The sequence below is a fragment of the Meriones unguiculatus genome, chromosome 9, assembly GCF_030254825.1.
Source record: "Meriones unguiculatus strain TT.TT164.6M chromosome 9, Bangor_MerUng_6.1, whole genome shotgun sequence".
Lineage (NCBI taxonomy): Eukaryota > Metazoa > Chordata > Mammalia > Rodentia > Muridae > Meriones > Meriones unguiculatus.
The window spans coordinates 1,287,294-1,297,469 of NC_083357.1; the positions used below are offsets into that span (position 1 = coordinate 1,287,294).

The window sequence follows — 10,176 nt, forward strand, 5'->3', positions numbered from 1 at the left end:
CAAGATCTACACCATAGAATGTATCACTGGAATGCTGTGTTTAATATGTGCTCCACACGAAGGTATCAATGGTTTCCACAGCTGGGAAATATTTATCCACAGTACTGCCATCATGCTCCAGACACAACAGGGAATGACTAGGGGCCCTCATTTTCATCATGAACAGTCTTCCCTGGTATCATTTTGCAATTTCAGACTTGCAAGTCCAAGAAACATGATGTCATTTTCATTTATTGGACAAAATTACTAAGTTATGCAAGCTATAAATCCACATTCCTCTGTTCTCACAGAAAAAAAAAATCTTTGAATTGACAGTGACATATCACAACGCAGAGTCCACTACGGAGCACCGTTACAGATGTTCCACATCTGTAATCCCCCAGCATAGGACCCACAGAGCCCTTCACAGAAGAACTCCAGAAGCCAATGCTGTCCTTCCATGCGAGATCAAAAACGTACAACTCCAAAGGAACACAAGCTCAGATGACTGACATGGGTACTACTTCATGCCTTTTATAAATTATGGTGATTACAGACTGCCAAACACTTTTTAAAAGGTTTATTTCACATGTAAGAATGTTTTGCCTACATGTATTTCTGTGTAGCACTTGCATGCCTGGTCCTCCAGGAAGTCAGAAGAGGACGTCAAATCCCTTGTAACTGGTGGTATGGGTGGCTGTGAGCCATCGCTTGGGTGCTAGGAATCAAACCTGGACCCTCTTAAAGAGCAACACTCCAAACTGCCGAGCCATCTTTCCAGCCCCCTAAAATCCTTTTGAGAGTGATTGTTTCTGGGAGCACCCTGCCCTCTCGGAGGGCATGGCACACCTAGCATCAACCTTCCAGCACATCCTGAAGATCGTTGCCCATGAATTATTCTTGATGGAGAACGTGGTGAAATTGTATTCGTAACATACTCAGAAACCTAGCTTGGAAAGTGCATTTGGCACTTTTAAGGGTCGGCCTAACGGCAAGTGGAGAAGGAACACTTGTCTTTCTGTCCAGATTAGTGACATGATTCACCCAGATCACCAAAAGACACAGAGGATTCAATAAAGGCACACTCTGTGGGCCTTCACAAAACAATTGACAACAAACTTTACTGGAAATATCAGTTCTTACTGATGCATTCACAAAACCCACACCTGCAGACACTGAAGTTCCGCTCTGAACAGGGCACTCAGTTCTAAAAGACAATGAGTTATTGCTATTATTTGAGGCATCAAGATCATCATGCAATTAAAAAGCAAATGGTGTCTTGAAGGATTTGTCTTTAAAAGAGAGATGTCTTCCACTTGGCAAATTGATAAAGGCTTTTTGGAAGAGGTGGTTTTTGAGGTGGGCCATGAAGAGCATGTCAAATAAAGCTTTGAAAAGTAAGTTTATGATGTGGAGACCATGATGTAGAGGAATCAAAAAGAAACTATGACCATAGTGGGGGATGGGAGTAGTTTAGTCTGAATGTGTTGGAGTCAGTGCGGAAAGTACAAATGGGAGCCATTTTCTGCAGAGCACCAAAGCCATGTTGAAGATTCTGAACATCAATTATTACACTGTTTAGGAAAATTAATGAAGAAAATGAAGATGTCTGACTCATGGCAGAGAGAATGCTGGTTGTGTTACTAGAATTTTAAAAAAGTGAGGAAGAGAATGTTTCATTCTGATCTGGAGACAGTGAGGTTGGTGCCACTTGCCCATGTCAGACATTTTGCGGGTCTAGAATCTGACTCCGGGGCTGGAAACATGAAATCCAAGAGTTACCAGTAGAAGCCAGTCAGTTGTCGAGAAATAGAGGAGAAAATGATCACAGGCAAGAACACTCCCCTCCCCCAAACTCTAGAGGGTGGCAGCAGAGTGTTATGGGAAAAACATGTCAAGTCATCCAGACCTGAATTCAAATCTAGATTTCATCTTCTAAGAACTGCGTGTCTTTCAAGATCTCTTTTGACAAGTCAGTGATGGATGTATAAAAAGTAATAGCAAAATTAACATCCAGTGCACACGGAGTCCACTTGGAAAGGTCTACAACAGATTTCCCTGAGAAACAGGGCTCTGAGCATATTGCTGAGAGAGTTTCAACCTTGGGGAGACTGGGAACACCCTGAATGTGTGTGGCACAACCCCAGCCACTAGGGCCCCCAGGTGAAGGCACAGACAAAGACGACGAAGCGAGCTGAGCACTTGCACTCGCCGCTCGATGCTTTCCAAGAGCAGAAGCAACGTGACTAGCTCTTGCCACTGTCTCTCTCCACCACGATAGGACGCAGCCTTAAAGGCGAGACTAAGCCCTCCCTTCCTTCAGTTGCTTTTGTCAGGTGTTTTGTCGTTGCAGTGAGAAAAGTAACTAAGATCGGGTGAGATGCTTTAGGAGGCATGACATCAAAGAATATGGAGATGGCAAATGGGTACATGGAAAGACATGCGACTGCACAGTCATCAGGCGAATGTAAGCTAAAGCCACGGGGAAATACCCCTACAGTAGTCTGGCTCAAATACCAAACAGTGACAGCTACAGTGTGGGCAAATTATATGACTTCCACGTTATTGTCAGAATAGACAGTGGTGCAGGCATTCCAGGAAACAGCTTGACAGTTCTTTCGAGACTCAGATTTATCCAGTAAAACTTGGCGATTGTTTTCTGGGAATATGTCCTGGAGAAATAGACACATTCACACAAAAACTGTACACAGTTGTTCATTGTAGACAAACACTAATGCCTTCCAACAGGAGCTGGTCAGAAAGACTGGTCATCTAAACCATACTGAGCCATAAACTACTAGTACATGGACAATTTGAACGAATATTCTGAGACTTATCCTGAGGAAAAAGAAGTCAATGCCCAACAGTTATGATCCAGAAGATTCTGTTCATACAAAAATCTTTGTTTCCTTTTTTATTTCTTTACATGTGATATGTGTGTTATATGTTTGCATATATGATGCATTCACGTGAGTGTGCAAGTGTGAATCCATGCACATGTATGCAGAGGCCATAAGAGCACACGGGGTTTCTTCCTCTGTGACTTTCCATTTTGTTTCTTTAGACAGGATCTCTTACTGAGCCAGAACTTTATAGTCTAAGGTTGTCTGGCTGGTCAAAGAGCTTCTGGAGTCTACCTATCTCCACTCCTCTCCCTTCTGAGGTTTCAGGCACATGCATCCATGCCTAGCATTTTATAGAGGTACTGGGGATTTGAACTCAGTCCCTCATGCTTGCACAGCAAACATGCTTACCCAGTGAGCCATCTTCCTGGCCTTCCACTTCTATAACATCTTAAAAGAACAAAAATATGGATTAATAGTTGGCAATAGCCATGGAGAGAACTGGAATGCAATGGCTGTCTGTGGACAGAACTTATGAAATGGCAAATGAGGACTTCTTACATTGATAGAAATGCCTTGAGTATTGACTGTGGTAGTGTCAAGATCCTGGTTGTGTAATAATTTTCCATGTGTTTTCATTGGTGAGCCCTCTCAGCATTGTATCTTACTATTGTCTGTGAGTCAATAGTAATTATTTAGAATAAAATGTTTTTTAAAGCAATTTTCCTATTGTATTTAATAAACTTCATCAAGGAATCACTTCATGTTAATGGGCTATTTGAAAGAGAAAGAAGAAAAGGGAGAAAGGTGAGACTGTTAGGAAGAGAAAAAAATTAAATGAAAAATATTACTAGGTCATTCTAGGGAATTGTGTGGGAGAAGTAGAGGCATGAGGAATAGTTGGGCAGTTCCAGTAAGAAGTGAAATATGACCCCTCTGATAACAGAGAGGAAACTGTTCCCTTCTCAATAAACCACGTGAGCTAATTCAATGTGAACCCCTTAAGAACTTCTCTTGGCACGAATTCCCTGGAGTGTCCAAGATAAAACAATAGCCCATGGGGCACAATTTTGCAAATTTCAAGTTTAAAATTCAATCTCCCTATCTTCCCAGCACATGTGTGTTCTTGAAACATGAGATTTATGATGTGAATTGGGCTGATTAAATCCATTTTCGGGTTCAGGGATTTGCAGAACCTAAATATCCCGGTTCTCGGGGAATGAAGAATTTTGTACTTCCTCTACAAGGTTAGTCTTCCTAAAACCAATAGAGGCTGTTCATGATCAGAACCTGGCATGAGGAACTGGGGCTGTGTGGAGTAGAGATGTTCCGTTGAGTGTCACCTAAGTACGAGGCTTCTCCCATGCTCCAACACGGGACTTTGCAAACAGTTGGGAGGTAGGAAAGGTGGGACAGGAGAAGCGACTCAGTGTCACCACACACAGGACTGAGAGACTCGAGATACAAAGTAAATATGATCATGGAACCTGGAGCTCCTGCTCCTGCTCAAAACCCAGAAGAAATGGTAAACAGGCCAGGGCCTGCTCAATGCACAGAGCGAAGAGCCTCCCATGTGCCAGACTGAACTCGTATCTAAGCTTTGCGTAGCAACGCGCATTCGGAACACTCACACCTCCTGAAAAAGTCAACTGTGGTCGACCTTACATCATAGAAGGCAAAAGACGTTCCTCTACAGTGAGGAAACCAGTTTTAAAAAGAGTCAGTGAAAGATCCATGTGTGAATTCTGTCCATTCCGGCCACGCTCGCTGGGCTGGACAGGTGTTTGAATACTGTGTAGACGTGAAGGAACTTCCAGTGAGCAACCTCCAAGACTGGACCTGGCACAGCCTTTGTTGTGCTGTCAGGCTGGGGCTATAGCATCAAGTGAGTGAGACATAAAATGAATGAGAGTGCTATAGAAACTGTATGTCTTAAGGCTGCTACAAAGGTCACTGTGGGGAAAATTGGAAAGACAAGCCAATGAGGTTGGGTACTAGCTCCTGCCAAAAAAAGACCCAGTTGGGGTCTCGGTACACTCCTATTTGCTGTTGGGACCAATCACATACTCCTTTCTGATGAAAACTTGAAAGTACCGTGGATACAGAAAAGGTATCTGAATACCCTGTCAAGGTTTCCTCTGCCTTGTATGTTCACACACCTTGACGCAAGTCAAAAGAGCGCCATCAGCAAGCCAGAGTGCTGGCTTTTGACTTCCGGTAACTATATAATTTAGCTTTGCTCACCACCACGCTTAGCATATGGAAACAATTCATTCATTCTCTTCGCCATCATGAGGATAGGAATCCTAGAATAGTCTACATGTAACCCCATCATAGATTTCCCTTAGCTAATTACAGAATATCCAACCAGTTTCCTTTAAAGTAAAACTTGCAGGTTAATACAGAACGGCATTGCTTCTACTAAGCCATGCACGTCACTCTGGAATTTAACCTGTACCGTTGTGTATGGCGAAGGGCTGAAAGTTTAGTTACTCCCTTGGCAAACATTGTTTTAAGGATCGCTTAAATAAGCAGTACAGAAACCAGATGTCATTTGGTAAGAGTATCTAAATGACCAAAAATTTGCTGTCTGGGTATTTTTTCCCTTTATAAAAACAAGAAAAATTCTTTGGATTTACATCATATTTAGCAGCTGTGAAACAGCGCAAACATCTGTTTGTACCTATGGGGAGCTGACCCGAGGGGCCCTCATCTCCTAATCGCCGGCTCTCACATGCGCAGTTTCTTGTCTTCTCTGCCAGTGCCTCCCGCACTTCAAAGCTTTCACTCACTCATGTTCTACTGGCAGAGACGAGGACCTAAGCCACTCATTAGAAGACCAGATGATTAGGATTTTGACGCATGATCACAGCATTCTCCGCACCCAGCCTGTGTCCAGAAACACAGCCACATTTGTCTCTACTTCGTTTGGGAATGTCTACACTTAATCGAAATAATTCAGGATTTACAAACGTCCAGCAAGATGTTAGTGGCGTGTGCACGGGTGCACGCAAGGCCCACACTCACCATGCGTGGGACACGGTCTCTAAAAGGCCGCCTTAAGGTAAGCTGCCCCTTTTCTCTATATGAGCACAGATTTTATACCAGCTCTTATTTGGAAGATTTTGCACATTTTTTTTAAAGAGCAATAGTAATAATTTTTTTTTAACGTTACCACACTAGCACACCCAGGGAATATCAGTTTCTAAGGGCCAATGTTTTTCCTGCACTTTATAAAAATAGGGAAAGTATGCTGAATTAGAATTGGAGCTTGCCAGGCCAAATCAGCAGCTCTATTTATACATTCTTTTTATACAGAGATACAGATATCGATGTGTGTAAAGAGCCTGCCAGATAAAGCATTCCTATTGCAAAAAAAAGTAAGAATCAGCTTCATTTTAAATATTAAGGAAAACTTATTAAGACAAAGCATTCTTGCAATGATTTTTATTAGAAAAAAGACATGGTCTACACAACAGTTTGTTATGAGGGAGACCTCGCAACTAAAAGTTTTGCATCATAGAGTACTGACAACGACTCTTGGTCAACGCCTGCCTCCAGCTGCCCCTGGTCCCGCTGCACTGTCCATGCTAAGTGTGACTCCTTTGCACTATAGAAAAAGACACAAGGCCTTATTATAGCTGTTCTGACCAGGAAAATGTCAGCTTCTTTATGTCAACTGGATTGGGCAGGGGGACAATGTGCTTGACCAGTTAGTCTCTGGAACGTCCAGAAACTCAAAGAAAACTGGTGAGGCGTAAACTCCATGTGCCCCAACCTCTTCATCCCGCTGAGTTAAAATCACTATTGCCTCCTGATGACACAACTAAACAAAGGCAGGGCCTCAGATTTGCCTCAGCTTTGTTAGGATTTTGAGGTAGTGTATGTATTCTGAATATGGGATCCATAAAAAGGTTAACCCCAAAATATCAATAGAGGTTATTGTGGTTCCAGGGTCAGTTAAACCAGAGACTATATACACATATGTAAATACATACACATGCATAAGATATACAATATAAACTCTCCAATTCTCTTTGGTTGCACTATTTCCGCGCCTGTACCGGTACTGCTCATAATTAATAAAAAGGGGATGAATAAACTTATATAATCATGCAGGTAAGCAGAATACAGCAGTGAAAGGAAATCAATTTGATCTTATATTTTAAAATTTCATAAATACAATGTTGAGTTTAATATTTTGTCATATAATATACTATATTATATATAAATATTATATATTTATATATGACATAAATTACAAATGTTATACAATATATAAGTGATTTATATAACATGTTAGCAAATAAAAGACTCTGAGTACTACTTCAATAAACAAGTCTTATTATTATTTAAAGCCAGTAGGGAATTTTTAACATACAGTTATAGCCAGGACTGATGACACAGACCTACAATTTCATCTAATAGGGAGGCTCAGGCAGAAGGACTGGAAGTTCAAGGCCAGCCTAGGCTACAGCAAATGGTCTAGGCCAGCCTGGGCTACAGAGCATGGTCAAGGTTTGCCTGGGAAAGCTAGAAAGACCTCATTTGAAAATAAACGTTAATAAGTAGAAGAGGGCAGGGTGGAGCTCAGCCGTTACGCTTGCCAAGCCCTGCTGGGACCCGAGTGCAACGTCCAGAAGCACACGCTCACGAAGAATGATAAAATCGTTCTTACTTAAGAGTGACCTTGGAGACCAAGATGGCCGGTAGAATCTTGACCTTCCTCAAGAATGCCTGGGCCAAGGAGCCGGTGCTGGTGGTGTCCTTCTCTGTCTGGGGCCTCGCTATAACTATGCCCATGATCAGCCCCTACACCAAGTATGCAGGCATGATCAACAGGGCCATACCCTACAACTACCCAGTACCTGTGCGAGATGATGGGAACAAGCCTGATGTGCCCAGCCACCCCCAGGAACCTCAGGGCCCAAGCCTGGAATGGCTGAAGAACCTGTGAATACTCCTGCTGATGGCAGAGGCCCCTTCCCTATTGCCCTCCAATAAAAATGTGAAAACCAAAAAAAAAAAAAAAAAGAGTGACCTTTAATCAAGCCTAAGGAGCAAGTTGTTACAAATGTAACCTCTCAGCATGCTCTGCCATACATTCCAGCATCTCTCAGAGGGAACATACTTCTGAATGTGTTTATTGATATCTTTTCCACATATTCCCAAACCGTTACTCTATTGATTTTTATCTTTTTAACTTTCCAAGAAATACTATCCAATGCTCTACATATTTATTTATCAGTTTGGAAGAAATGCAACTTTGTACTTATGAGCTTTTAACACACACAGATCAAATTGATTTTCTTTCACTGCTCTATCATACTTACTTACATGCATATATCAGTTTATTCATCCAGCCTCCCCTTTTTATTAATTATGAACAGTGCTGGTACAGGTGTATAAACAGACAGAGTAACCAAAGAGAGCAGAGCAGAGAGACGCAGTGGGTGATACACACGGGTATGCATGTGTGTGGAGAGAGGAGAAAGAGTGTGCTGTGTCTGTGTGTGTGTGTTTGTGGCTGCGTCTGTGTATATGTGGAAAGAGTGTGTGTGGATAGATAAATAAATAGATAGACGAGAGATAGAGAGTGTGTATGTTTATACGGAGAGTGTACGTATATATACATACATGCATTATATATAGAAAGATGTGTGTATATAAATACACACATCTATTTATAGAGAGAGAGCGAGCCTATATATAGATTGCAAAAGAAGAGGATGAGACAGAGAACAAAAACAGGACGGACAACAAATCTGTCTCCCAGGCCTCTTCTGGCCTCAATAGGAGAAGATGCACCTAGTCTTACTGCAACTTGATATGCAGAGGCCAGCTGATCTCCTTGGGAGGCCTCCCCTTCTCTGAGGAGAAACAGAGAAGTGGATGGGAGGAGGGAGGGGGCTGGAGAACTTGGAGGAGAGGAGGGGGAAAGAACTGAAGTCTTTTTAATTAATTAACTATGTTTGGAATACAAAGAATTTTGTATGTATTAAGTAACTTATTTTAATAATGGAAATAAGTTTCTTAAGTAGTAACATCATACAAAGATATTTTCATCATTTTGGCTCAATGTCATTGTAAATATTTTATGGTCAAAAAATATTAAGACTATAATCATTTTAAAAATACATTATTTATGTAACTTAACCTCTGAGAATATATCTAAGATCTTAGAAATGGAAGTTACCTACAATGTGTGTGTGTGTGTGTGTGTGTGTGTGTGTGTATTCACAAAACTAACAAAATTCTTGAAGATGGATCAAGAAAAAGAAATTGGGGTTGGGGATTTGGCTCAGTGGTAGAGCACTTGCCTAGCAAACGCCAGGCCCTGGGTTCAGTCCTCAGCTTTGGAAAAAAATAAAAAAGACAAAATAACAAATTTTAAAAAAGAAAAAGAAAAAGAAGTTGAACATAAATAACGAATATTAGAAATGAAAAATGAGGCCTATCTGTAGATATAACAGAGAAATAATAAGAAAAATGAATAACATTATGCCAATAAACATTTAAAAACTTAGTAAAATAAATGGATAAATTACTGAGAAATACATATCACCAAAACTAACTCCTGCAGAATAGGAAAGTGGATAATGCTGTAAAAATTGAAGAAATTGAACCAGCATATAAATATATTTCCAAAACCAAAACATTAGGTGAGAAACGTCACCAAAAAGCCTCTCCCAGCATCCCCGAAACAAACAGGTTCTCACAGTATTCAAAATGGCAACACAAAAATATGTGAATTCTATGCAAAACATTAGCACACAAATACTACAATGAACTAAAAGTGCAATATTTTATGATTGAGTGGGGCTTATGCCAGGTTTTCAAAGTTGCTTCAGTATTAGAAAAATCTATAACTTACCAGATGAATGGTTTAAGAGAGAGGGAAATCAGGCAACCAATAGATGCTGAAAAATCCAGCACACATGATGGTCACGTGGAAAGCAGAAGGCGGGCGAAAACCTTTAAATTCATGGCGACGTCTACTACGTGTAATGCATTTACATGTTCATATTCACACATAAGCACGAAGTGCTAACTTTGCATTTACATATATAGAAAACTGCACACTGATTCAAGTATTCCAAGTTTCAAAACCAGCTTGACCTGGAGCTTGAGCCCATACCCCGGCACTAGCAACAGAAGGACGAGTCTGAGGCCAGCTAGGGCTCTAAACCCAAAATCAAAACAAAACAAAACAAAAATGTCAAAAGCAATACACGAGCACCTGTTCTCATCTAACAAGGTGACTCATCTGGCACCAGAATCCAGTATGACTTTCCTCTTGGAGGTTCTGCTTGGAATGTTGCATCCATTCACTGAAAAACAAGAAAGTAGGGGA

The 10,176-nt window shown here is 41.2% G+C and overlaps 1 protein-coding gene across 1 annotated transcript; it reads left to right on the plus strand.

Moving 5' to 3' along the window:
* Positions 1–7,514: 7,514 nt before the first annotated feature.
* LOC110566751 (NADH dehydrogenase [ubiquinone] 1 alpha subcomplex subunit 3) lies at positions 7,515–7,856 on the plus strand. The gene has a single exon (XM_021664661.2). It carries the CDS (start codon positions 7,525–7,527, stop codon positions 7,777–7,779), a length of 255 nt encoding a protein of 84 aa, XP_021520336.1. The 5' UTR covers positions 7,515–7,524; the 3' UTR covers positions 7,780–7,856.
* The last annotated feature ends 2,320 nt before the right edge of the window (positions 7,857–10,176 follow it).